The sequence below is a fragment of the Nymphaea colorata genome, chromosome 2 (assembly GCF_008831285.2).
Source record: "Nymphaea colorata isolate Beijing-Zhang1983 chromosome 2, ASM883128v2, whole genome shotgun sequence".
NCBI classification, from domain to species: domain Eukaryota; kingdom Viridiplantae; phylum Streptophyta; class Magnoliopsida; order Nymphaeales; family Nymphaeaceae; genus Nymphaea; species Nymphaea colorata.
The window spans coordinates 35,472,398-35,499,838 of record NC_045139.1 but is presented as its reverse complement, the minus strand read 5'-3'; the positions used below and the strand labels follow the sequence as shown (position 1 = coordinate 35,499,838).

At 37.1% G+C, this 27,441-nt stretch overlaps 1 protein-coding gene and 1 pseudogene across 7 annotated transcripts; one reads left to right on the top strand and one right to left on the bottom strand.

Annotated features, from left to right (window-relative positions):
• Nucleotides 1-1,286: 1,286 nt before the first annotated feature.
• Nucleotides 1,287-9,208, top strand: LOC116248814 (U11/U12 small nuclear ribonucleoprotein 59 kDa protein). Of its 7 annotated transcripts, none has more exons than XR_007572658.1 (10): nt 1,287-1,442; nt 1,673-1,876; nt 2,339-2,519; nt 2,627-3,020; nt 3,128-3,211; nt 5,130-5,195; nt 5,313-5,385; nt 7,033-7,421; nt 7,858-7,926; nt 8,127-8,193. XR_007572658.1 is itself a non-coding variant. In XM_031621796.2 (10 exons), the coding sequence occupies exons 3-10, from the start codon at nt 2,368-2,370 to the stop codon at nt 8,209-8,211; spliced, it is 1,284 nt and encodes a 427-aa protein (XP_031477656.1). In that variant the 5' UTR covers nt 1,288-1,442; nt 1,673-1,734; nt 2,339-2,367; the 3' UTR covers nt 8,212-9,208. The 7 variants fall into 7 exon arrangements, 6 of the variants coding, with proteins under 6 accessions (XP_049932326.1, XP_031477656.1, XP_049932324.1 ...); XM_031621796.2 differs by having other exon boundaries at nt 1,288-1,442; nt 1,673-1,734; nt 7,886-7,926; nt 8,127-9,208; XM_050076367.1 differs by having other exon boundaries at nt 1,288-1,442; nt 1,673-1,815; nt 7,886-7,926; nt 8,127-9,208.
• Nucleotides 9,209-9,656: 448 nt separating this feature from the next.
• Nucleotides 9,657-9,767, bottom strand: LOC116249416 (U6 spliceosomal RNA; annotated as a pseudogene).
• Between the last annotated feature and the right edge of the window lie 17,674 nt (nt 9,768-27,441).

Below are 27,441 nucleotides of genomic sequence, written 5' to 3'. Positions count from 1 at the left end.
CTATTTGTCGTTATTTTTAAGTTGCCATATTTCGAGAAGCACAAATGGTGCTTTCAAACGATAAAATATAACACTTTTTCTTTCCGTCTCAACAATTCTTCAAAACTGCAGAAATTAAGTAAGTTTTTAAATAGTGTGACGCGTCGAGTGCTAGACAATTTTGAATATATTTTACATTTTTATTTTAATTATTTTATTTGCACTTTTCTTTTCTTTTTTTCTAGTAAATATGTGAGACATTTTCATGAGGAAATCATTATCTTTCCTAACCCCTTTGAATTTTTAAGTGGATGAGTTAATGTACATTCCATATTTATTTTCTAATGTAGATTTGGGTCCTTTATTCATGTCTAAAGTAATCTTAATCCAAGGACCTAAATAAGGGGAGAAAGAATCTTGTTGTATGGTGAAGATCATCCCTTTTATGGATCTAATTTTAGCACAAAGAGATTTCTAAACAGATTATTTTCAAATTTTTTTAGCCAACGGTCACATAGAGCACCAAAATAATTTTAGAAAAGCTGGACTAAGATCAAGATATAAAAACCCTCTTTGTTTGTTAATAATAATGTTTATAAGAGAAATAGCCCCTTATGTAGCAAATTTAGTGGGAATCATTTGGGTAGTTTGATTTTAAGAAGATCAATAGTGGAGATCAAAATTGAAAATATCTAAAAGTTGTTTTTTATGGTAAATGTTATCGTTTAAAAAACAAATCTGCTTTCCTCTTTGTCTTGCTTTCTCTCCTGCTCTAAAGGGTATTTCTGTTTATTGAAAGAACAAATTGGACTCTAAATTTTTAACATAATCTTCACCATGACATCGAAGATCCACATGATTTCCATTAGGTCTTGTGGATAAAGGTTTGGTAGCTACCTTCTAAATTTCCAATAATTTGTAAACCGGAGAGCTTGCCATATACGAAACAAATATGTTATCAAAAAACACTAAATTTATGTTCAAATGTTTGTCCATTGGTTGGTTCTAACTTTACAACAAATTATGTAATCGGTTGGCAGCGGATTTAATCTGTATTCGGTATTAAAGTTCAAATATTTCTAAGTCTCAGTCAACAACATATTCAGATTGACATAGACCAACATGCTGAAGACTTTGCATGTAATTATATCTTGATGCATGTGAAAGCTGGATGTCTATCAAAATTCGACAATAAGACTCACATCCGATCCAACTACTTGAATTCTGAAATAATTATATTTTATTCTAAACATTGTTTGAACCCTCAAAGGCTAGATCGTTCCTGAAGATTTTTCTTTAACACAATTTTCTTTTTATAGGTCGGATGAATTGGGTTCAATTCGGTACTGGCCTACCGGGACACACCCGATCAATCGTCATTCAGCGGGAGACAAAGAGAGAGAGAGTGGCGGCAACCTTCTATCGCCGGACGGCCTTTCTCTTCGTTCCTCTGCCCCGACCAGGTATGCGTCTGCTCTTGTCATGACTACCCAAAGCTTCCCTCCCTGGAACAGCAGATGCTACGGTGGCCGGAATCTGAGAGGAACACCACCGGACTCTGCACCATTTTCTGTGGTTTCCGCCAGAAAATAAAGGTCCCAAACTCGGATGACGTTGGGGATATATAAGCTAAAATTAACAACTCCTTTTTCGCGAATTTGATGCGTTGGGATGGTTTCTTTGTGCACTGCAGGCTTGAAGGTGTCCGTTACAGGTGACGGATGGCTTCTATAGCGTCCTTCCTGCTAGAAGATGGTTGGAAATCCTTCACTTCAAATGCACTTGACTAGACGAAATAGTTGAGCTTTGCGTGGCCTTTAAGCTTATACCGTTTAGGTGCACGAGCTGCTGAGTTTCTGTGTCTCAGTCTCTCTCAGTCTTCTCCCTGTCTTACATCGTATGTATAATGCACGACTGGTTCTGGGTTTATCCCTCTTTTCTGCCTAAATGCTTGCAATCAAATTTCAGGCACCATGTTTGTAATATGTTATTTTCCGCACGTTTACCTGCTTCCCGAATGCTTTGCCAAACGTGATGCATCAGCACTTGGTCATTGTCTTGAAATTTGGAATACAGGATCCATTGATTTCGTTCCATCTAGATTATTTCTTTCAAGTGGTGAAATAGGACATCTTTCGTTTCAGGTGAAACTAGTGCAAGTTTCCCCTCTAAGCCCAGTGGTTTATGCCCTGATTTGTTCAAGGTTTTGGTGTCATCTCTTTGTACCATTACGGCTCGTACTCTTTTTTTGTTTGTTTAACTATTTTGAAATTTTGACTAATTTCCGCATTTTGAATAGCAATGGTGCATGTGGTTGTGTGTCACAAATTTGATCAGTGTCTTGTTTTTCAAGTTGCAGTTGAAAATTGTTCTCTTTAGTTGAGCATCATGTTCCCATCCCCAGTACCGACTGGAGCGCCTCCTCCTAATTGGCAGATATCTCCCGATGTGCATTCTGCAGTCGGTCAGTATTGGCAGAAAACATGCCTTAGTGAGAGTCTGAGCAAATTGCGAGATACAATTTCTTTGGCAAAATCAATGTACATCACTGTCAGTTTTTTCGTTTTTTCTGCTTTCATACTTCTCTTATGCATTTTTTTTGTTCTAACATACTGGTTCTTTATTTTGAGAGTTGTCTCTTTTACAGGCACCAAGAACTGGAGTCTATTTTATCAATCAAAGGTTGTGATGCAGTCACAGAAGAATTGGATGGAAACTACTCTGGTCAATCGCTTGAAAAGGATTTGGCATCAATCAAAGCACCTGAAGATTCGAGAGGCAGAGATGAAGTTCTCTGTTCTGAACTGATTAAGGCAAAGAAGATTGGTTTACGAACTCAAGAGTCTCTTTCTGTGGAAGCTGCAAATTCATTGTTATCAACTTTGAGAGACCAACTGTTGCCTTTTGATGTTGTCAGTCAAAGTAGTTCATGGGAGGAAAAATCAGTGGCAGTAAGATTGGCTAACAAGATAGAGAAGGCTAAACGTAACAAACTCTGGAGAAAAAGAAAGAGAAAACGAGTAGCTGAAAGGCTATGCAAGGTGATTTATGTTGGTGCTATCATTTATACGTTTACGTCATTTATTTGTGATATCTCTTTTTTGCTTAAAATGTTTTCTGGCGACATTTCTTTTTGACCATTTTGTAGGAGAGAGAAATGTATGATCAACTTGACCAAGATGCCGATGAATGGAGGGCAAGAGAGATTGCAAAAGATATTGCCAAACGGAAGGTTAAATACCTTTTGACCTTATATAGTTGTCACGTTCATGTTGTTTGGTTAGAACCTTTGACTTGTATAAAATTTGTTTACTACCTACACAGTGATAGATGTCAACATGAGTTTTGGTACTCTATCATATCATAGCTCTTCAATGACTATACGTAGTTCTAATAGTTTTAAATGTCATAACTTAAATGTATGGTTTGTCAAAGCAGAAAATTGTTAGAAGAAAAGTGGAAACATTTCTAAAGAATTAAATTTTTGCTGATGTCTTGCTCTAAGCTGTTTGCCTTAAAGACTTACTATTACAATTCACATAATCTGAAAATCTTGAAAATGTGGGTGACACTTGGACATGGCATCACAAGGTTACATTTGGAACCAGCATTTCTAGCAGTGTTGTTGAAAGCATTAAGACATAGTGAAATGCAGTACCTACTGTTGACTTGATTCATGAGCCTCACAGCATAAATCTACATTTTTTTACATGAAAAAAATAAAATTAAACAAATGCACATATACAAGATAATTATATGTAGGCAATTAGACATGCACGCACGTGCAGATGCTGAAACATAAAGTATGCCAGATTTCTTTACCTCAGAAGAATGAAAAAAGAGGCAAAAGAGGAGGACAAAATGGTAGCAAAAAAATTTAAAAAAACATAAAGCATACAGATTTGTTTAATGCACCAAAAAAAAGTGTTGAAAACACAATATCATACAAAAATAACACTACAAAAAAACCACGCCCAAACAAATTGCAAGAACATACTTTTCCTTAGGAAAATGAAAATGAAGAAGAAAAAATGAAGAAGAGAAAAGGAAAAAAAAAAAAAAGAAGAAACAGAAGAAAGTTGGAAACATAGAAGAAGAACGGAAGAAAGAAAGAAAAAGACAAGGGAGAAGAAAGGATAGAGCCCACTTGAATCCTGCCAAAATCTGGCCAGAGATGGTTGGAGAAGTCTTCTTGGAGTTGCAGGTGCAGTGCTGCCAGACCATGCAACGAAAGGGGCAGCCGTAGTTCACCATGGTTGCTCTTTGTTCAAAAACCTTTTTAGGTTAAAGTAATTAAAATTGAACCTCAGAGGGCTTTGACCTTATTTTACCAACAAAAAAAGCATGCGCCTCACATATGAGGTACACTTTCTCTCTGTAGCTTGCCTCATGTGATTCTGTAGCACGTGCAATTGTGCTTCAGCTTTATTTTACTACAAGCTGAAGCACTTGAGTGCATGCTGTGTTATATAAGCATACTTTTTGCACCTCATAGCCCATTTTTGTCCACACTGGCTTATAAATTATAATGTTTGAGATCCAAAGAAGATATTGGAGAGGCATCATCTCCTTTGGGTTAGTTACCTTGTCCTGATTGGGATTCATTTAATGTTTAATGGTATGTGGGTAAGAGGTTAATGATCCGTTTCAGCTGTTTCTCATGTGTGTTGCCTATAACAGGAGGTACATGTAAAGGTTTTGCATAAATCCTTGATCTTGTGCTCTTTGGAAACCTCACAATCTGTAACCTGTAGTTTTTTTTTGGCAAATTGATAGATATCAGGAAGGCATGCAGAGAAAAAATTCATATATTTTGACCTTGAGTACTTCAGGCATGGTCGGTCAGTCACAGAGGTTTGTTTGCTTTGGTGGGAAAGTTGATGGATATCTGATAGTAATAAAGCAGGTTGCCACTTACAAGGTTACTAGAACAACTTTAACTGTTGAAACTGATAACACACAGACAATTATGTCTTGCATTAGACTGTGAATATGATTTATTTGTATGGATTTCTTTGTTTTTTTCTATCCGCCTTACCAGTTTCTGTTCTTGGGTTATGATGTTTGGGATCTTCCGAGTTTCCTAGTGAATTTAGGAAATTCTCTGATCTTTATAGTTCTGGTTAATTTAGCTCTTTACATACAATCAGGTTGAGAAAATGAAGGAAATTGCAAAAGTTAAGACGAAGGAGGAGAAGAAGAAACTGGAATCTGAGGTAACATATTTTTGCAGATGATGAATTTTTTACCTTTGAGTAGCATTTCTGGTTCTTGGCTTACATTTCAATTTATGGTTTATCAACCTTACACCATGCTGTTTTTTTTCTTCCCAGCTTGAACTAGTTCTGGTTGTTGAAAAGTTGCAAGAACTTCGATCAGTAAGGATCCAAAAGTTGAAGAAACAAGGTAAATGCTTTGCTGACTGCTATGTATGGAAAGTGAAGTGCGAAAAAGTTACTCTTTCTGTTCTGACACAGATATAACTTTTGATTGTAAGGAACAAATTAGAATGAGAAATTTCGGAGGATTTATTCTCTGTATCTTCTTTCTTCTTATGTCTACTGTAGCCAACAAATTTGTAAATGTTTATCATAAACTCTACCTATCAGACTAAGGTTCATAAGGAATTATCAAAATTGTATTTTTGTTCAAAAAACAAAAGTTATAACAGTTTAAGTATTCAAAACAATTAGAAAAAAGAAGAATATTATAATGCAAAGGAAAATGACCTAAACTGTGAAGTTAAACATACATACATTGCATTTTCAGTTATGTATATATGCATGGTATGCGAATCTCAGAAAAAAGGAAAAGAATCGATTACATAATACTTAATTGCAACCTACAAAACTCTGTTACAGAACCAGTGGTTTTAAATTGATCAAAATTCACATGAATCTTAAAATCATGTCAAATTGGAACCTCCACACATGAAATTCACTTAAAGTGGCAGTTTTTTCTGTCAAGTGTGCATGGCATGGCACATCCCATAACACTGGTAGTCTGTTATGAATGCAGAAGGCTGCCCTCGGGAGCTTAAGATGTTTCAAGGCAAAGGAACTCTTCCTTTTCAAAGGGAAAGAAAAAGATGATGTCCTTCCAAAAAGGAGGGAGAGAGAGAGAGGTTTATTCAGACTAAAAAAGGGAGGTTACTGGAAAGGAATCGGAAAAGGTTAACTGAAAAGGAAAAGGAAGAAAGAGAGGAAATTGAAAGAGAAAAGGGAAAAACGAAAGAGAGGGAAAAGGGGCAACAAGCCTGTCCATTTTTTGGATACTTCATGGTGGGAAAATGACATGTCCCACAGTGTCAAGTCATTTCGGTGTTGGATGTGGCTGGACACCGACACTTCATTTTTTTTGAAGCGTTCATGCATATAGCTAGAAGGCCTTCAAAGAGTGAGGAACCCTTATATCCTTTGACTCCTATCCTGATGTTGGAGTAGGAGTCCATGATAAATACAAAGTTTTTTACAGCATTTTGAAAATAAATATGAACTGTTGAAAACTTGCTTGGATTTCCTGTACCAGTTGGAAAACCTGTAAGATATATTATGCAAGTTTAGGCGGTTCATATTGAGATTTCCTTTACTCCCATAGAATTCCATGATAAATACAAAGTTCTTAACTATGGCACTTTAAAAATAAACATGAACTGTTGAAGACTTGTTTCGATTTCCTGTGCTGATTGGAAAACCTGTAAGATGCATCATGCAAATTTCGGTGGTTCACATTGAGGGTTTCTTTACTCCTATCCTGATGTAGGAGTATAACAAATACAAATTCTTATAGTGTTTTAAAAGTAAATATGAATTGTTGAAAACTTGTTTGGATTTCCTGTACTGGTTGGAAAACCTGTAAAATGTATCATGCAAATTTAGGTGGTTTGCATGGAGTCGTGGAGAGTTCCTTTCAGTGGTTAATGCATAATATAAGTGGCAATCCTGCATCTGTACTGTGTGGATGTTGCTTGGCTTACCACAAACTAGCTTTCATTCTGATATGACAATCCATTAAGAATTTGTACCTAAATTTTTGGATTCTGGTTGGGCACAGGCCATTTTCTGCCAGAAGAGGATGACAAGTTCCTTCAACGAGTTCGAGCTGCTGTTGAAGAGGAGGAGCGTCAAGCAGCTATTGCTGCTGATACTGGTGCTGCTAAGGATGCTATTGCCATTGCTGAAGAATCTAGACTGGCCATTAGAAGTGGTGTGCCTGGCATTGAAGGTACTCAGTCAGAGAAAACTGGAGACATGGTGAAGCAAGAAGACACAGATAAGGAAACTGGAAGGGACTTTGGAAAGGATGCTGTTTTCACTGAGTCTGCTCAGAAAGGTCCAGAGGTTCAGAGACAAGGTGGAGGATATGAATCCACTGTTGCTTTACCATTGGAGTTCTATCATTACTACCATGGTAGCAATAATGACATGGGCACCCTTATTGAGGTATTCTATTTGCAGTTCTCACAGAATCATACATGAAATTGGATTTACTTCTGTGGTAATAAACAGATGTTTGATATTGTCACTGGCGTAGCTTTCCTATCTATGCTTGGTTACCATTGTGAGTAATAGGGGAACTTAGGTTCCTTAGTAAAATAAGTGTTGGTTTTTTTACCACATAAAATAGTTGCATTTGTACTGTGGCAATTTTATGTCATTACCACATAAACTAGTTGCATTTTCAAATTCTTAAATTTCTTTTGAGAACCACTAGAAAATTGGTAAGACCAAATCTTTTGTTATTTTAGTATAAATAACTGCATATGGGTGTGCATATGTATGTTGTCAAAACATGAGGTTGGAACGTATCTGCTAGTAAAGCAGATAAAATAAGGTCAGTTAAATGTGATTGATTGGTTATTGATGCTCTGAATGACAGGTTCATGTCCTCTTGTAAATTTTGGCAGGTGAGAAGAGTTTGGGATGCATATCTTAGACCTGGTGGAAGGTGAGTATGACAGTTTCTCTCCCAATGATGTTTTTCTTGTGCAATGCTTGCGGAGGGGCAAAATGTGAATTCGACATTGTTGTGATCCTTAACTTTCAGTTCCTTGACCGTTCTATTTGGCATGCACAAAGTTACTCCAGCTTTGATTCATCCAGTTACTTTTCTTCTTCTATTTTTTCATGTGTTAAATTCCTCTGCAGTCGGATCCCTGGACACTGGGTCCTGCCGCCACCTCCTGCAGATGACATATGGGCATCATACCTGGTGAAGCCTGGAAATGCCTAGCAAAATAATGACAGCATATTTTGGTTGAACATATTTCTGGTTGAAACACGGGCCAATTCACAAGAAGGACCATGCTTGCAGAAGCTTGGTGTTTCACAGTTAAAGGCGTTATCACTCTGTTGGCAAAATGTTGTTTCGGAAGGAAGCAGTTGCTGACGTGAATGTTGGACCAGATTTAAGGTGCAAACGGGGGAGGAAAGACTCTAAAGCCTTCTGTTGTTCTTAGGATAACGTTTCATATCCAGGTCGCCTGGAGAGGGTCGATGGTATTTGCTTCACAAGGGCACCTTGACGAAGCGTGGAGCTTGCTCAACTGATTCTTCCTTGTTGACACCAACCTGCTGAGGAAAGAAAGTGTACTGGATTAACGTGTCAATCGTTTTGGATAAACTATTGCGATTTGCTCATCAACTATTCAATCACTGCTTTGAGCTAGGTCTGTTGCCGACAGCGTGGAGGCGATAAACATGGGTTCACGCTTTCAGTTGCTAGATGTGCTTTTGTACTATGTTGCGTGGACATGGCTAAAAGGACAGGGGCATGTCACTTTGTGCAAATTTTCATTAAGTAATGATCGAAAACGCCATAAAATGTCTCTATGACATTTATGTGTGCGTGCCTGTGTGAGCATGCATATGCTCATGTGCATCCTGCTGGCCACTATGGAGGCTCCGTACACAATGACTTGTTTTCATTATGTTGTCTGACGAAGATGGTGTTCATGCTTTATTGTGATGCAATGTTATGTCATTCTATGTCTTTGTCGGTGTATTTGACGAAGATGGTGTTCATACATGATCGTAATGTCATGTTATGTGATTGTGTATGTGTTTGTGGGTGTATGTGAGCTGACTGCTGGAAGCTGAGTAGCTTGCTTCTTTGTATGGATGCGAATGAATTGGATTTGTATGGTATCCAGCCTTTATTGAATTCAACTTGATTGTATTATATGTAATCACTTTTTTAAATCCAAGAGATTGAGCATTTACATATTTTATTGGGTTGGATCTGCATCGGATCCCAAATGATCATTGAACTCGTGTTTAGATTTGGTTGTAAAGGTGCAAACTGATTCTGAGTCCCATTAATAATCACATCCGAATTGGCCGTGATGAATTACTTCTAAGCATTTGGCTTTTGAATGCTTAAGTATGGCTTGCAGCTCGATGATCTGTTGATAAATTCTCTGAATCTCAAGAGCACGAGTTGTGCAAATTACGCTGCAGCCCCTGTAAAATAGTTGTTAGATGTATATCTGTCAAATCCTTCATACCTCCTGTACTTTTTTATGAATGTAAAGAAGTTGTGAACTGACATTTTGATGGTGTCGAGTCTTTTGGCGATGTTCTTCCAAGAACTGGGGTGTAGAAGACAAATGAAGAGTGAAGTGAAGCTGATTAACCCATCTTCCCTATGTCTGCTTGCTAAGCCGATCACGAAATAGCAGATAGCAGGACCGTTCCTCAATTTGTGCCTGTCATCCTTGCTCTGGGCCCATGCTAATCTTCTCTGTATCATTCCAATCTTATCGGATGTCTCCGAGCGGATAGCAGGACTGACTTATTCCACTTTGGCTGTGTACGATGTGAGTTACAAGGCAAGTTTGAGAATAACTCAAACGGGGTTTTTAACTTAATTTTTTTTATTTCTGCTTTTTTGTTCAATGGAGAATGACATCTTAATTGTTCCATCATCTTACATCTTTTCTCAACATAAAACAAAAGAAAGGGAGACAACAAACCTCCAAACTCTACTTGACCGACTTTAGCCCAACACATTGCACAACTCAGTCATGAAACTCAATAATTATCTGCATAACATTGACTACAAGAAATCAAATGCTGCGAATGCAAGCGAAACAATATCTTATGTACTTTTTTTCATCTTCACTAATCTATCGCTTATTCCTGCAAATATTGGAGTCTGAAGGTTATGACTACTATGAGATGATTCTTTGATTACCACGAGATCAAATTCCTTTTCATCCTAACATAGAACCGGTTGGCAGGAAACATTTGACAGGAATCACGAGCGGAGAGGCATACAGACGTTCAAATATCAATTGACGAAGCACGCTAGCTGTCTTTTAGAGGAGCAACCTTTCCAGCATACAAAATCTCATACCTTCGAATTATCTATTGAGTAATTTCAGGTTTTTTTTTTTGTTGAAAAACAAATAATTAAAGAGACTTTTCCCCATTTGGGTGACAGTAAAAACATGTTAAAAGCATGGTTTCAGAAGTTAAAACAAGTTCTGTTGAACTACGGTTGAGGTTAAAAACAAGTTCTGCAGCATAGTTCTTGTCTCAAGCAATCCATTGAAGGTATTTTCATTTTCATGGAGACATAAGTTCAAGCATGAAAAGCCAGACATAGGTTTAAATTTTGAAGATGGAAAGGTAAACTTCGTTCTGTCTTCAGAAAATTTGTTTATGCCTGACAGACCACTGCGCACGAAGCTGATTGGAGTGAAATTTCATTGAGGTTAGAACGAGGGGACCCCATTAACTGATCCGCCTACAACACCTTATGTTTTGCTTCTCGAAATTTGCAACCAGTGCTTCACATAAATGGAGCAGTCTGACTGCAATGTGCAACCAAACTCTTAATATGATATTTTCTGGTAACAGAAAAGAATCGAGGCATCAGCATCTTTGTCAAGTTGCCTAAAAATCAACGGCAGCACAAAGCTTTTCCTCCTACCTAGGCATACATAGTCTATAGGCTAGCCTTTTTTCTACACTTGATTGGAAAATAAAAAACTATGATGCAAACAACGGGCCTTTCCTTTTCTAGCATGTGAATTTTGCTTCAGACTGCTGAGAGAAGGATCATTGTAGTGCTTCAAGTTGATCTGTTGCATGTTTCCTAAGGATCCTGTTATGGAGGCAGTTCCTCTCTTCATGCATGTAGCATAAGATAGCCGTGATTGGTGCCTCCCTCTCTCTCTCTCTCTCTCTCTCTCTCTCTCTCTTTGAGATATCAGATGTACCAACCATTAAAATGCACTCAAAGATGAAGAATTTTTCATCCCTCGAAGCATTCTACCTAAATGGTCCTATCCTGTGATCATGGCGTGCCACACAATTTGCACAGACCAACGATTTTTAACATCTCAAGAAAGAAAACAAAAGACGTAGAGAGTAAGACAATTGGTCGGTACATTTGGTCCTAACAGGCCCATGAACACCTGAAATTATGTTGCACAATGCACAGGACAATCCTTTTTCAGGAGGAAGCAAGGCCGCCTTTGCAAGGCCATTTCATGGTGGTGTTCTATCTCTTGCTTGGGCCCAACGATGGACAAGACAACGCCATTACCATCTGAACTCACTGATGGCTACCACAATGGGGCTGCACAGGCACATGGCTGTGACTGGCAGTGCTTTGAGACGAAGACCCTGATCCGGCCGGACTGATGCCAGGGGGAAACAAAGATCAAGTTGCCACCCATTTCACTTCTCTATGTTGCTTTGATCTAAATTATGCCTAGTGATCTTGCAAGTTTTGTCTTGGTAAGAACAGTACTGAACAACGTAACTGCCCAAAACTTGAGCTGCAAGTCAAAAATTTATGTTTTCCCCTTAAAATTCTAATTGCACCAATATGATCCCCAGTCCAAAAACCCAGAATTCCGCTCTTAAATGGGTTTTCTTTGGATGTATACGACACCCATTGTCTAAAGATGAAAAGAACTTTGAGTTTGAAGTGTTACTGCACAATTTGTACCATTAGATTGCGCCTGATCTTCCTGATAGAGGTGGTGTGAGCTCATCAAGCGCCCCGTTTCAAGGACAGTCTTCCTTGACACACTGTAATTTGAAAAAGTAATGTAGTGTGGGCGGTTGACCAACTTGCAGGAAACAGCAGAACAATGTTCTACGCGGCTCCACAAGTAGCCAAATATCACTTTAATTCCGAAAACTACAAAAGCATGGAGTTTAAGGAAAACTCAGAACCAGACAAATTGATGGCATAAAATGCTCATCGTATCTCTTTTGCTTTCGATTTTTCTGCTTTGGCATCATTCCCCGTCGACTTTCCCTGTTGCTTCAAGTCATGAACAATTAGAAACCAATCTGCATCTTTCCTCCACTGACATTCTTTTGGTCTCCAATTTTTCCTTCACTTGCGATTCCATGCACTCTATTCTTGTCCTTGAACCATTCACATGAACATGATCAAGTGGATGAGAAAACATTTGGATCATTCTTGCTGCAAGCATCTTTCTTGGCCTTACACTTGATTTCTGGTACGATTTTCGTGAAAAATAGAAGAAACTCGAACATGGGTGTCGTGCAAACTTCAAAGCAAGCAACATTTAAAACTTAATGATGCTAAATCCAGTTTCATACGTGGTTTTGGAGTCAATCAGATGACTTTTGTTGATGTCCCTCGTAGGTGCATCTTGAACTAATCCTAAACGAATATAAAATTATTTATACATTTTAAAGTTAGCTATGAACCAAATTCTAGGAAATCTTAGCAAGTTTATGACAAACTAATGAATAATAAATTAAAAAGGGTAGTTGCTAGTGTTTTGATTCTAATAAACATTATTAAAGAAAAGTAATGCGCAATGACCAAGGTTGACATCGTAATCATACTTATAAGACCAATGATGATGACCATTACTCAATTATATAGTACTATTACACTTATAAAAACATGAGAAGTACTTTTAATTTTAATAATAAAAACCTCTAATTAACACTGTGGTTTCCAATTAGTAGGCGGCTTTTGTTGGCGCCTTTGTTCGAGTGGATCCAAAATATCAGGCTGATCTGCCTTGACCATAATTAATTATAAAAATAATGAGAATGTTTGACTATTGTTATGGCACAAAAAAAGATTAATCACATGCTAATGGCGCAGTACCTCGTGGGGTCAAGGAGGACTTGTGGGTGTGTTTGGTAGCCCTCTTCTGGGACCTTAAGTCCATACATTTATACGTGTAGCATGGATATGAAGTCCCGACTCTCCAGATCCCTTGTTGGTATATCTCATGCTGCACAGACTTTAGATCTCACATTCTAGGCTATCAAACACTGCCAAACAGTGGATTTCAGGCTGCATGGACAGTTAAGGGTGGGTATCAGGCCGGGCTGGGCAGCCCTGCCCGGCCTATTTAAATTTTTAAAAATAAATTATAAAATAATATTTTTAATATAAAATATATTTATTAAGAATAAAAAATATTATTAAAACAAAAAATTAAAATATATATATATATTTTTAACTTACCGAGCCTAAACGGGCCGGGTTGGGCCGACCCGGGCCTGGCTGTCGGGCTCGGATTTTTTCGGCCCAAACCCGGCCCATACCGGGCCAGCCCAGCGGTGGCCTGGTCCGACGCCCAGCCTATGGACTTCAGATCTCAGATTCGAGGCTATCAAACACCGCCAAACAGTGGATTTTAGGCCACAAGGACTTCAGATCTCATATTCGAGGCTATCAAACACCGTCAAACAGTGGATTTTAGGCCACAAGGACTTCAGATCTCATATTCGAGGCTATCAAACACCGCCGAACAGTAGATCTCAGGCTGCATAGACTCCAGATTCGAGGCTATCAAACACTGCAAGTTGGGGACTTGATTTTTCGCTTTGACTATTTAATTAAAAAAAAAAACAAAGAGAAAAGGAAAAAAAATCTTTAGGAGGTTGGACCGGGCCATGGCAATCCACATGGTGTGAGGCTTGTAGTCCCCACGACGTATCTTTTGTTTAAAATTTGGGAGATTTCTTGAGTTTGAGGTTGAGTGCATGCAAGCATTGTTTTGATCCGTACTCTTCCTCATGAGCTCTACTACTAAGCTTGCAAAATCCACGCCCCTTTTTACACTCTTTGATATTTTGTTCCCTTCCCTTCCTCTCTTCTTCCACTTCCTTCAACAAAAAGGCAGTAGTGGATGTGCTTATCACAAGAATCTCTCTTGCGTGATTGCGTCTGTAAACACTCTTTACATGATCTAGAGGTAGACAGTTATGAGCTCATTTTTCTCACAACTTCATTTAGTTGTTGGGTTCGCATGAAGAGTATTTCATCCTGCCGTCCAATAATATGACTGAAACCTTCACTCTTCCCCTCCTAAGGAATTTGAATGGCGCTATTCATTGTACGAATCATAGTCACAAATAACGTATCGGAGTTTTGAATGACAGGGTTTTTCTCTAGTATAATATGGCGAGCTTGAAAAAACAGGAAAAATACGATAAATTTTTAAAATTTTAAAAAACTAAAAATAAGGGAAAAATAAAATAAATGAGAAACTAATAACACAAATATCAAAAGTTAAATAGATTTTCAACAAATAAAAAATGAAAAAAAAACTGAAAAAATGAAAAAAAAGTAAGAAAAACGTGAAAAAAACTTGTCAAAACCACGTTAAAAACGTTTTTTTTTACGTTTTTTTTTTCAAAAAACGCATTTTTTTATTTTTAAAAGACCATTTAATTTATCTTTTTTTTGCATTTTTTCCAAAAAAAAAATGTGTTTTCTATGACTATGGTACCAATGCCCTAGAAGATGTACGTTTTTAGTTGAGAAAGAGCTTCCGATCATTCAAACTGAAAGAAATGAGCCCAAAGTATTAGTATTAGGTTTGATTACTGAATATTGTAGTTCAAAGTGCTGGGCCAAACTTATTTAGTGCTCCTCGGATAAAAAAACTTCCGACTCCGCCACTACTTGTCAAAAACGAAGTTTGAACTTGTGACCAGCTGCCTACCAGCCAAATCACTTTTCGGTGGTGTCAACTCATATTTAAAAAAAGTATTTTTTGATTTTAACAAAGTATGTCAACCAATTAGATGAATCTCATAATTTAATTCAAACCATGGAATCTATATGAGTTTGAATAATGATAACAACTTTTTTTGAACGGGCCTCATCAAATTAGGCCAGACTTCAGTGCATATATTTTTCAAAAATTTTAAGAGAGTGGTTTTGTTTTTTGTCTTTTTTGCCGTTTGCCTCATCAAAATGCCGTCCTCAAAGCGCTGAAGCTCTGTTTTTTCCTTCAACAAACTTTGGCCTTCTTTAAACACATTTGAAAAATGTTCTATAGAGAACGAAATCAAGAACTTATGATATCTGCCCAAGTTCCCAACTCAGACTCTCGATTGCCAATATCCGAATAATCTCTCTCTTTTTGTTTTCTATCTGATGCATATGGCATTAATTTATTTACTGTTGTGCACAGGAGTCGTGCGGCTAAAGGGCACTAGTTATAAAATTTTATTTTTTAAAGGGTTTAAATATATAAACGATTTTTTTTTAAAATCCCAATATAAAAATAAAAAATTTTATAGGCAATCAGTAAGGCTAAGCATTGAGCCCAACAGCCTGATAAGGAGTCGCAGCCATGATTGCAACATGAAACCTGCCCGATTAACATTAAAAAATATTTTTTTAATATAAATAACATAGTTAATCATAATAAAATATATACAATTATATATAAAAAAATGATAAAATAATACTAAACATAATAAACGATGCCTTTGCCCCTACCTGCATCAAACGTCAAACTTTGACAATCGAGGGCAGTGTTGGATGTTCATCACTATTCACATAAAATATATATATATAAATATATACATATCGATGATCTTGATCTAGATTTGGTTGTTGTTGTTTTGCGTTTTCAAAGTCGTACTTGGTTATAGAAAGGTCGGAGAGTCGGACTGCCGTTTCAAAGCCTTTGATTTCGTTGTTGGCTGCGGATGCCTTTTCAAATCCACAGTAACGTGCACAGCAACTCTTCTGTTGAAAAAAACATGTAACACCTCATCAAACACTACCGAGTTCATGAACTTTCTGGAAACCTGAAAATTGCAAACTTGGAAACACTTGCGCTGCTGAGCTCGAGAACTTCAGCGTAGCCGGAAACCTTGGAAAATCTCAAACTTGGCCGTGAAAGAAAAAGCTTGCATCACTGAGTTCGTGAACTTGATCATGGCAACACACGATTAGCTAGGGTGCGTGAACCTGAGCAGGGCTGGAGGTAGAAAATTCTGGCTAAGAGGTGTTAGTCATGAAATTTTAAAATTTTAAGAGGCACCATCATATAAATAATAAAAATTACCTTGAAATATCGATATGAAAATAAATATTTGTATTATAGTTTTGTGTGGGCAATTGTCCACACAATGCCCGCACATGCCTCCACCCCCTCTCTAGTGAGCCAAATTTGTAAACTTATAGTACACCCATGAACTTATCACGTTTGTCATTGTATATAATTCCAAAAACTTAGCACCCACAGGAATCGAACTACTGCCCCAGCAGCTATGTTAAGCCCCTTAGAGCTTGCCATTGTTAAATAAGTGCTTCTTTAAGCTAGTTTTTATGTTAAAAAACCTAAAACTATGTCGTTAACAAAGGGGTCATTATTTGCTCCATTTCTTCTCCTGATAGATCTGCAGAAATTTAAAAAAAAAAAAAACTGATGACTATCACATAGAATTGGTTCCCTTTAATTTGGGGTTTTGTTTTTTTTCATATGGCAAACTTTATTTCTTCCATTAACGCCATGTCCTAGCAGGTTTTAAATGGTTCCTACCGAAAAAAGAAAAAAGGAAACTTTGGTTCTAAAGGAAGACAAGACCTTTCTTCTGCTTAATCTGAAAAAAATGAGCCTCTTGTTTTTGAATTTCTTGGCATGGGCCAATCCTGCTAGGATTGCAAATGAGAAGGAATCCGGTACTAGAATTCTGTCATTTCTTTGATCTATCAGATTCTATCCCAACCCTATCTCCTGCCCTTTTCTAGCATTCAAAATCTGCATCCCTACTGCTAGATTTAGCATAGTCTCTGTCATTAGAATCTCAGTTGAACTGTTCTAAGTGATAGTAGTGATCTTTTTTCTTTTCTTTATTGAAAGGAACAAACTACAGTTCAATTTCAATGGGCTACATTGACAATTCAAAGGAACCACATTTCCCAAGATGATAACCATGCTTCAGAAATTACAGGCAAATTTTTTTTTTTTCCCTAAGCAGAACTCTTTGAAAAGATTTTGCCAAAACCTGAAGCCAGTGTGGGCATTAAGTGCCATGTTTCTTACCCCACTGCGCTGCAATGTAGCAAAGATATTGAAAAGACATTGATTGCAATGCAAACAAAGACAGCACATGGAACTGCAGGTCGCAGATCTTTAACATACCACAGTAGATCTTGAACATGAACATGAGCAAACTCTAATGGCAGTGTCCAGAGAAAGCCTTCACTGCTGCTCCAAATGAGAGACTGCCCAAAGAACTGAACAGAAACTGCTGCTACTGCAGTCACCCTCTTTATGGCTTGCATCTGCAGCGCTTCAAAGAGTTCTGAATGCTGCCATTGACTGCACTAGCTGTGTAAGCAGGCTGTAGCTCTCTTAAATGCTTGTTTATGGACCTGGTCAAAGCATTTGCCTGAATTTCTAAAAAGTATCATGAAGATTTCCAATACTCATAGTTCTCAATCATAGGGGTTTATGAGGACAACCAACTGCATGGTGCAGATAATGATTAGGGATGTCAATGGATCAGATTCAAATTTGGTATTCATCAAACTGCTCCAAAAAAATCGAATGTGAAAAAAAGATTCGACGTCCCATTAAGAAATCGGATTGGGTTCAAATTTAAGAAATGACATCCGATCGTTTTGGCTTCTCTGGTTGAGTGGTACGATGAAATACTCTTTCTCTTACTCAAGAAACATAGTGACCGAGAAATCTCTTCAAATCTAGGCAAGTAATGAGACATATGAGAGCTCAATCCTTTCAAACTTTTAAGCACCATAATGGCAAAGAGACAAAAGGAATTTTACATATAGAAACAAAGGCGCGGTTAGATGCCATGAGTAAACCAATGGACATGGCCTCAGCGCTGGCTGAGGCAAGTGGAAAAGCATCTGCCTCTTGTCATCTTCTCCATGCATGCTTTCTCTATCTCCTCGTTCCCTGTGTGTGTGTTTGTGCGTGTGTGTATACCGAATGAATGACATAACCCGGAATTCTGTGTGCCTTCGGCGCGTGGCTTTTGCTTAGAACCAATCAAATATGAATCAATCAATCAAGGTGCGAAAGCAATTTGATGGATGTGATCTGCATGGTTTATTCAACAACAAATTTTGAGTCCCTTCAATCTGGATCCAGATTTGGATCATGTACTGTGGGTGGCACAACATTTTTTTACTGGATCCGACTAAATGGTACTGTTCGGATCTGTCATGGGATGCGAAATACATTGTGACGTCTCCACATGGAAGTGATGAAGCTTTATCGTTTATGGAGTCTGATTCCAGCAGAAAGAGTACTGAAAGTTTGATCCAGAACGTATGATCTGGATTAGAGAATTCACTTCAAACCAAATATCAATATCAAGCTTTTTTTTTATCTCTCTCTTTCTCTTTCTCTCTCTCTCTCTCACACACACACATACACCGGTGGCGGAGCTAAGGTTTTTCATCAGTGGGGCACTTGTGTGATGACACAACTTTGGTGTGGGCATTGCATATAAATTTAAAGTCATAATACTGCAAGGTTAGCACATTATAATGAAATTTTTGATGGGCTGGCGTGGACAGTGGCCCACTCCAGCCAACAAATAGCTCCGCTACTCTCTCTCACACACACAGAGCTGGTGAGTTTCTTGTCCTCAAAATTGCCCACACCATGACTCAGAGAGGAACGTGTTGGTTTGCGTTTGACTGCCCATATAAACTTTGGCCCATTCGTTTACACAGTGTGACCCATCTCTTGGTTTTGTCTTTGTGGGGCCCACATCCTCCAGTGTTTTATACCACAAGTTAGGGCCCACTCATTAACACAGTGTGACCCATCTTTTGGTTTTGTCTTATGTGGGGCCCACATGCTCCAGTTTTACATCACAAGTTACCGCAATCTGACCGAAAGTATGGTACACGCGTTGCGTTTTGGGTGAGCAGGAAGAATATTTCATCGTACAATTTAGTAGAGAGCCGAAGCCCCTAACCCTTTCTTCCATCCCCTAGGTACCAGACATGCTTTTGGTACCTTGACGTGATGCCTTAGCTTTACTTAAACTTTTATATCAATGCTTCCTCTTTAACAACACAAGGAATTGACGCTACAAAATGTTTAAATAGCCGATAAAATGGGAATATTACAAAATGTTTAAATAGAAACTAGATGCCTACCTGCCCTGCCTTGGCAATTGCCCTAACCCTTCTGAGGGTGCATACATTGCTTTCAAACTTTGGAAAAGTAAAAATGATAATATTCATTTCCTTCATCATATATAAGCATTGGAAAATAAATATTTGTGAAATAAAATGAATTTTTAATCATTCGGCAATATTTGGTATATATATATATATATATATATATATATACATGCACACTAAAATGATTGGGCTATCTCTTTGGTGCAAGGTAGTTAATTTTCATTTAGTATCCTTAAAAACATCGTTAAAAGTATACACCATTTGCTAAAAGCTGTGGCCAAGCAAGTGATACTATAAGTGCACATTTTTGTGACAGTTTTCAGTGTTACAAAATAAAATAAATAACTATCTGGTCACAAATAACCTGCTGATTTCAATCTCTCTCGCTCTCTCTCCCTCTATATATATATATATATATATATATATAAGATTTCGGTTATTTAGAATAAGCCATCTAAGTAGTACAATCCATTTGAAGCATATAAATAGTTGAGAGAAAAAAAGAAGAAAAGAATGTGTAAATTAATATTAAATGATGCACATCACTTTTTTCTCCTTTTTTTTTGTTAACGGTCCATAATGTAGGATATATGTGTGTGTATATATATATACATATATTAATTGGATCATTGACAAAAAAACCAAACCCTTTGAGTTCATTATTTAGTTACTTTCTGTATTTCTGATATTATCTTAAGAAGATGATGTAAAAAAACATATATTAAGTTAGTCACTTTTTCTCAGTTCAAAGGTAATATTTGAAAACAACATATTAATGGCTCTTCTAACTACAAAATTTTAATAGTAGAAAAGCCAAGACAACTTTAATAAGATCCTGCTTTATATTAAATAGATCATTTATAAGCATTGGAAAATAAATATTTGTGAAATAAAATGAATTTTTAATCATTCTGCAATATTTGGTATATATATATATATATATATATATATATATATAGACACACACACTAAAATGATTGGGCTATCTCTTTGGTGCAAGGTAGTTAATTTTCATTTAGTATCCTTAAAAACATCGTTAAAAGTACACACCATTTGCTAAAAGCTGTGGCCAAGCAAGTGATACTATAAGTGCACATTTTGTGACAGTTTTCAGTGTTACAAAATAAAATAAATAACTATCTGGTCACAAATAACCTGCTGATTTCAATCTCTCTCTCTCTTTCTCCCTCTCTCTCTCTCTCTCTCTCTCTCTCTCTCTCTCTCTCTCTCTATATATATATATATATATATATATATATATATATATATATATATATATATATATATATATATATATATATATATATATAGATTTCAGTTATTTAGAATAAGCCATCTAAGTAGTACAAAAATCCATTTGAAGCATATAAATGGTTGAGAGAAAAAAAAAAGAAGAAGAAGAATGTGTAAATTAATATTAAATGATTAAAATGCACATCATTTTTTTTTTTTTTTTTTTGTTAACGGTCGATAATGTAGGATATATGTGTGTGTATATATATACATATATTAATTGGATCATAGACAAAAAAACCAAACCCTTTGAAGCTCATTATTTAGTTACTTTCTGTATTTCTGATATTATCTTAAGAAGATGATGTAAAAAAACATATATTAAGTTAGTCACTTTTTCTCAGTTCAAAGGTAATATTTGAAAACAACATATTAATGGCTCTTCTAACTTCAAAATTTTAATAGTAGAAAAGCCAAGACAACTTTAATAAGATCCTGCTTTATATTAAATAGATCAGTGTTCACAAGCTTTATGAATACAAGTTATCGGAATGTTCAATTTTATAAAAATGAAGAAAAGGCTAAAAACAGACATATAAATCATTTTTTTAAGTATAAAAAAATCAAACAAATCTTAAGTTGTTGAGTCATAAAACCTAATTCTAATTTTGTGTAAATTCAAGTTTCTTAATTATACGTTTTTGAATAATCGACGGTTGTCGGATAGGATATGTCTGACGCCCACAAGACAGCCATATTTGGCCACCGCTAAATATATAAATATACATAAATAAACATATATATATATATATGTATATATATATTATGTCTTAGTTTATTTAATGACCAATTCTTTTTTGGTTACCAAGTCAACCTTTAAATCCCAAGCAATAACTCGTGGGAGAAAGGTAAAACATTTTTTTTGGTTAAGAAGAAAGGGTTGTAAATATTCAAATTTTTAACAATTCAAATTTTTACATGTAAAAATTAAAAATTCTAGTTTAACCTACATAAAAAATTTGAAAATTATATTTCAGCTCTTATTAAAAGTTTGAAAAAATGTTTGGCCCCCGAAACCAAAAAAAAAAAAGAATCTTGAGTCCACCCATGCCGGCTACCTCTCGTTCGTAAGGTATTGTGTCAACCTTTCTTTGGTTGATTGTATCGGCATTGGCGGCCCCGTGTTCTTTTGCTGCGTACTTGTCTCATGGCTTTGTCCACTTGGTTCAACCATCATTAACTAAGTAAAAGGAGTATAAAGTAGCTGGCCGAAAAAGTAGCGTGTTCCAAACTCTAATCTCTTGTTTGATTGCTGCGGGCATTACACTCATGATGGCGTTGAGAGTTGGGTTGAAGGGTATCATTCAATGGTTTTGGGAGCGTTGCTGGTTGCCAAGGTGGTGCCCGCATGGGCCCAATATATAAATTTTAGAAAAATTCACTTGTTTTATATAAAAATTTTATAAAAATATATTTCGGCTCTAGTCAAAATTTAGAAACTTTAATTCGGTCTCTCTCATGAAAAATTTCTGTGTCTGTCTATCGCTGATTGTCCTCTCTCCTCCCCCCTTCTTTCTTTCACTCACTCAATCTCTCTCTCTCTCTCTAATCGACGAAAAAGGGTGCAGTATACTTGGCCGGGTTGGTGACAGGTATAAGACTCATCTCTTGTTCGATTCGCGTCTATTTTCTTGATTGCGCTGAGAGTCCGGTTGAAGGGTGTCATTCAGCATGAAATGGTCAATAACCAATGTTGTCCTCTTTTGACAAATTGTTTTCAATCTTTCAACTTCTTCTTGAATTAATAATTTTACGTTGAAAACATTGGTTTTGGTTTGGACCTTATCGCCAACTTGCTTCCTTTTCTTGTTTTTTCCTTCTCTTCCATTTTGAGAACCGAGATTTGGACTCCCCGATTTTGATAAATTTTACCTTTGAATGGTGATTAGAAAATTTAAAATAAATTCAACCTTTAGGTTGCGTTTGATAGCCTAAAATCTTAGATCCAACGTTGCATAAAAATGTGTGTTTTGAGAGATTTTTCACTTGACCTTAATAGCATGGATTTAAAATCATGCTATATGTAAAAAACAATGGATTTAAAGTCTGATTTTGAAGGGAGTTGGTGTCCGACCATTCTTAGGGATTTCAAATCACCGTGTAGTGAAACAAACACTACCTTAGTGAGGTACAGAAGTTTTTGTACATTCCAGTTTGTTTAGAGAGAGTAAGAACATTGTTTTAAGTCCTTGAAATTCAATTTTTCAATAATACCATGTCTTTGTTTTCAGTGAACCAAACAATGTTTCAAATGTTGTAAGAACATACGTCTAAAAATACAATATTCTCTTATCAAACACCTTTTTATTGAGGGGCAAGTGGGGGCCATGGCTCCTCTCAAGTTTTGAAAAAACAAAATCAAATTTTACCTTGTAAATTTTATAAATATTTTTATTTCACCCCATGAAAATTTTAAAAATTATGTGGTACCCTCCCCCACAAAAAAAATAAATAAATTAAAAGTATAAATTTATTATTAAATATAAAGATGTTGAAAGAACTTTTTGACAGGGGATATAGTCCCCACACCATTTACTTTGATGGGCAAACAAGGAGGAGGTAGAGGTCGTAGAGGTGGGAGGAGACAGAGTTTCAAACGGCGAGCATGACTCCCATCAGCACGTCAACATTGTGATGCCGACCCTCCCCTACCTTTGTGTCCCTACTTTTTAGTGCCTTCGGTCCCCCAACCAACCGGAGCCGGTCAGAACCGAACGGACCCAACTACCACATTGCCCTAAGTCAAGCAATGTGTCCCCTTCCATTAACATCTCCTCGCTTTGACCCAGCACAACTTCGGAGAATCGGCCTTTGACTCGACCTGACCTGAACCCTGCCTTACTTGACCTTCTTACAAATATATATGTCGATTATCCTACATTACAGACCTAAGGTGATCTAATAAGTTTTGGTCCTTATAATCATTTCATTTAGTATCGATCAATTATAGGTAGAAACCCTAGATTTAGGGTTTACCGTTTACATGCATGCAAAGAAGTTGGCTAAATTATTGGTCCTAAGTTTTAGTGTTTTTAGGGCCGGAATGAGATCTCGAAACACAAGAGCTTGAGCATAGTATGAGAGTGGGTCGGGTCGTAGGAGCTTGGCTCGTGAACGAGTTCGAGCCGAGTCATTTACTTAACGAGTCGAGCTCGAGTTTATAAGGTGACTCGTTCAAGTAATCAAGTTGAGTTCGAGCTCAACACGTAATTGTCCAGTAGAACTCAAGTCTTAATAGAGTTTGTCGAGCCTTAATCGAGTCAAGCATGAGCTCAACACGTAACAATAAATATCAATTTTATTCAAATGAGTTTGTTGAGCCTTAATCGAGTCGAGCTTGAGCTCAACACATAACTGCTGAGTTGAGCTCGAGCTGCTTCCATCGAGCTCGAGGTTTCATTAGTCGATCCGAGCTCGTGCTGATTGAACTCAGGCTCGACTCAACTCAGCTTGTGTTCAGTCCTACTGTGTCGTCATATAACCTCTTTGCGTATAACTCCTTTGTTATATTCGGACCAATTTTTATTGTTTGGATACTTTGTCTCAAGTAGCTTTGAGATTTGTTTAGTTAGAGCAATTAAGTTTAGAAAGCAATTTAAGAAAGAACAACAAAGGCGATACGCATCGTATCGGGCGCACCGTCCCCGATACGGGTTAACACTATTGCGTAAGCAGGTGGGTGTGGGACCCACGCCGCGAACTTCCATCACGTGACAGACAGTGCAGGCGTTCCGAATGAGAGCCAAACAGAGGAGCCGCTGGAGCTCGAGTACCGAGCCCACTGGCGCCGCTGTTGGTACCAAACTGGGGAGGGGGAAGGTGGGCCTCGGCTCGAGCCAAAAATGGTACGACAGGCCACGAGTTTGAAAGGATTCTGCTCGGTCAAATGCTGGCAGTCAAAGGGAAGAATCTGGCAATAGCCGGAAAGGCAGGGGCAGCGCCCGTCCCTCCCCTTTTTCCCCCAGCAGTCTCCTCTGCCACCACGGTACGCAACAGCGGGCGGTGGGGCACCGGCTGTCGGCGGATCTGGACCGTCCGTTATTTCCCGTGCCGCCATCCTCCGCCGTCTTTCCTCCGATTAAAAAATTGGCCTCGCGGCCGTCGAAAATTACGTCACATGGGTCCCCCTTGCCACTACTCCCCGTTGAAAAGGCCCCCCGATTTACGGCAACAAATTTTCTTTCCTTATGACCGAATTGCCCCTATGAAAAGACCCCTCGTTAACCTTAACCCGCCGGCGCCACTTCAGTCGTTAAAACATTTAATTTAACAGAGGAGGAGAAAAACGCTACTTTGAAATGCTTCAGTCCAATGACATAAATACCATTGCTTTTAAGAACTCATAAGATGTAATTCGCGCTTATTTTCGAAAAATGAGATCTCATAAGATCCAGATTTAAATAAATATCGGCAGATTGAAATTAACTTTACAAAATGTACCCGAAATCTATATATATATATATATATATTGTAGTACAATTCAAATTCGATTTAAAAATTGGATTATTTATAATATATATAGGCATTTCTTCATTCATATTCCATTTCAAATATGTGAACATATGTACCATTGACGTTCCTACATGTCACGAAATTATTGGGTATTTATTTTTTCACTTGAAGTGTGACCGTTGAATGCATTTTTCTTTCAACGATTGACTAAGTTGAGGTAGTGGCAAAGTTAAAAAACCCAATGGTTGATGTGATTCATTCATTAAGAAGCTTCTACAATAAAAACATCAGTGTGGACATCCAATCGGATTTAATAAAAAAATTTAATATTCAACCAAAAAATTAGATCGGATTCAGATATAAGAAATGACTTTGATCGGATTTGGGTACAAATTGAATTTAATTTTAAATAAATATTATATATTCAATGCCTTACATGTCTAAAATAGGCTAGATTCGCTTTAAAATTTGGATTTGTATGTGAATGTAAAAATGGAAGTTCAAATTAGATTCATATATTACTTTTTTAGTTCATATTCAAATATGAATTGAAATTCACATTCGAAAAAGTAATAAGATTAAGATAATATCCAATTCAAATTAAATATATTGACATCCCTACAAGCAACTGACCTCTTACCATTTTAAAAGTTTTGAACATTCCTCAAAATTGTTGAGGAGGAAGACGAGGAATTTGAATTTTCAAAGAACCGTACACCGAGGGAGTACCATCCTACAATCAAACACTGTCACAAGGACAAAGGTAATATGGAACAAGTAACGTCGTGGATGCAATTATTTAATGACTGTAGCAACCAACATGCATTTAAATGGTTGACAAGTTTTACACGTATGATTCAAATTAAAGATGGGCAATACAATCTTTCAAGAGAGAAGAAACTACAGACATTGTGCAACTTGCTTATTATTTCCAAGATATACAATTTCGTCACATCATTCGCAATGTTTTATGTTCGTATAGCCCCGCGAATGAATATAAAATATAGAGCAACAGTCTCGAATCGAAGATCCAATGCTTTATAAAAAGGTGCCTTTTGTTTAAAAAAACTAAGAATCTCAATAGCATGAAACTACATGTTAAAAATCATAGATTTAAGGTCTGATAGGAGGGAGGTTTGACCTGGATTTAAGATCCTAGGATTTCACATCACCACTGATTTGAAATCAGTAGTGAAACAAACACAACCTGGTGTTTGTAAGTTTTAAAAACTGAGTGAGTAAATGATGTCTTTGATTATCTAAACCAGGGTTATCGCAGATGAATGATTGAGAGAAAAACAATGAAAAAATGATATGAAGTAATACTTTCATTACTTTTTATCTTTGTTTAAGTTCATCATGTTAGATCAAACGGTCCTGATTAGATGACTAAATAGCTCGACAGGAGTCGCTATTCAATCTTGTATAAAAGCAAAGACTCGTAAACATAAACATGCACAAAAAAAATTAAAATAGACGTTGATTTTTTAAGAACATCTTTAAAATAAACTTTATAAAGCCATGAAGAAGTCCGTCCTAAAGCTTATAAAATAATAAATTTTCTTGCTTTTTTTTTTCTCTCGACCGCAAACTAAAGACCCGACGTCATGCAACAACCAAAAAAATTTTGCGTTAAGGCTTCAAATTTGGCCCCTCATTAAGTAGACATCCTTTTTCTAGAAAGAGAAAATATCAATCGGAGATATAACTCAGGCAGTAGACAGCTATTTATTGATATAATAAATCTCAAGTAGGTTTTTTTCTTTTTGTACTGCCATGTCAATAACGGGCATTCACAAGGGCATTTACGTCATCGGAATTATAGGGAAGAGTCCCTTTCGTCTTTGGTTACCTGATTTCAAAAGGTCGGCAACAAACAAATAAAGAAGAGGAAAATCAGAGATAAATATAGAAAAATGGTTGGGAAAATGGTCGGTAGGGAATTGCCCTTAAGGGCATGAGAAATTACATCCACGCGGACGTATCTTCCCCGGAGAGCAACCTGTTGATTCCGGTGGGGGCAAAGGGAGCCCCAACGTACGAAACATTTCATTATTCCTACTTCCTGACGCCCCCTCCTTTCTCTCTCTAAAACTTTGTGGGGGGGTGAAAAAGGAGATGGGGGAAGAGAGAGAAAAAAGGTGGAGAGAGAAAATAACCACACCCCCAATCCCACACGCAACCGCAATGTTGACTAGGAAAAATACCAATGTCACGTAATAATTTAGTGAGAGAAAGGCTGTCTCCCCCTCTCTCTCTCTAAAAAACGTCTCTCTCTCTCTCTCTTCCGGT

What these genes read in the sequence shown, in the direction of transcription:
- LOC116248814 (XM_031621796.2), top strand. Translation starts at nt 2,368, where the DNA reads ATGTTCCCATCCCCAGTACCGACTGGAGCGCCTCCTCCTAATTGGCAG. An exon ending in AGAAGAAACTGGAATCTGAG is followed by an intron (nt 5,196 to 5,312) that starts GTAACATATTTT and finishes TTTTCTTCCCAG; the next exon opens with CTTGAACTAGTTCTGGTTGT. An exon ending in TATCTTAGACCTGGTGGAAG is followed by an intron (nt 7,927 to 8,126) that starts GTGAGTATGACA and finishes ATTCCTCTGCAG; the next exon opens with TCGGATCCCTGGACACTGGG.